At 36.6% G+C, this 1263-nt stretch overlaps 1 protein-coding gene across 1 annotated transcript in view; it reads right to left on the bottom strand.

Annotated features, from left to right (window-relative positions):
- The window catches only part of LOC112156236 (myelin-oligodendrocyte glycoprotein), a 19779-nt gene extending 18516 nt beyond the window's left edge, over nucleotides 1–1263 (bottom strand). The window contains exon 1 of the mRNA XM_036216806.1: nucleotides 1076–1263. Coding sequence (XP_036072699.1) covers nucleotides 1076–1157 — 82 coding nt within the window. The 5' untranslated portion in view covers nucleotides 1158–1263. The remainder of the gene's footprint in view (nucleotides 1–1075) is intronic.

Raw genomic sequence — 1263 nt, 5'->3', positions numbered from 1 at the left:
TGTCAATTGGTAACTTCACCTCTGAGCCAATAGAAATTACATGTGGAGTGCCCCAAGGCTCCATCCTGGGACCACTTCTATTTAACACCTACATGCTCCCACTGGCCTGCTGTGCGATGAAGAAACATTAAAGTATTTCACTCTGATCACTTTTGTTTTTATTATTTACATAACTGTTACAGATTTGACTGATTTTACTTTGTTTCCCGCCACAGAGGTCGATAACCTTTTTCTCTTCTGGCTGACGCACACCTGACCCACATCAGCCAATCAAACTCAATTTATGACACAGCGACACCCATAGATCACTCCTACAGATAGTTTTTATTAACAGCCAATGGTAACTCACTCAAGGCTTTTTCTTTGACAAACTCTGTCACAAGATCTACAGTCAATCTCTGCAGTAACTTATAAATTATTTCCAATTGCATGAAAATGTACACAGTTTGTCAAAATGGGCTTAAAAAATACAATTAACCCAAGATACTGTATTTATGTTTGGCTAAAGGTTTGTTTTTTTCCTCAATGACACGCATGTTGTGTTCAGGTGATACATTACTTATCTGAGTGAAATCCAGTTGACAGCACTCATTCAACTAAGTTGTGGCATTATTTTAGTGAGTTTAGCAACAACTGTGTCTTTAGTTCGACGACGAACAGAGAAAACTGTGTCGTCTGTAAACAGTAGACATTCAGCTTCAGCACAGACTGGGGTTTTCTCATCGCTCTTTATTCATAATAACACAACAAAATGCCTTTTATATCAACCAACGAACCAGATACAATATTAGTCATAAAATTTGTATTAATGTTATGTATTATAAAATGACATTTTAATTTTACAACATCAAGTACTAAACACCAAACATGTCGTTTCTATAGTAACAGACAGACTTAATCAACAACACCAACAACACTGACATCTAGTGTCGTGTTTCTAGATCTAAACCAGGAGAGACGGAAAGGACTAAAACTGATTATAAAATAAAACTGTGTTGTTTATTTGGAGGTTCTATGAAAAGTAAAAACAAATCAACATAGTCAGTCATTTTTGATGATTTAAACATGAACTGACCTTCGTCTACGTCTGCTGCCTTCGCCGTGACTTCCTTGTTATGGGACCTGATAAACAGAAAGTGGTTTCTCGGATCAGTCATTGACTCCTCCCATGGCAACACAACATAAAAAAAAAAAAAAAAATAACAGTTCACAGCAGGTCAGGATTCCCTCCATTCAAGTCATAAACTAGATGATTTAGCATGA

The sequence above is a fragment of the Oryzias melastigma genome, linkage group LG18 (assembly GCF_002922805.2).
Source record: "Oryzias melastigma strain HK-1 linkage group LG18, ASM292280v2, whole genome shotgun sequence".
Classification (NCBI taxonomy): Eukaryota; Metazoa; Chordata; class Actinopteri; order Beloniformes; family Adrianichthyidae; genus Oryzias; species Oryzias melastigma.
Note: the sequence above shows the minus strand (reverse complement) of the source record. Positions and strands in the feature narration are given on the sequence as shown.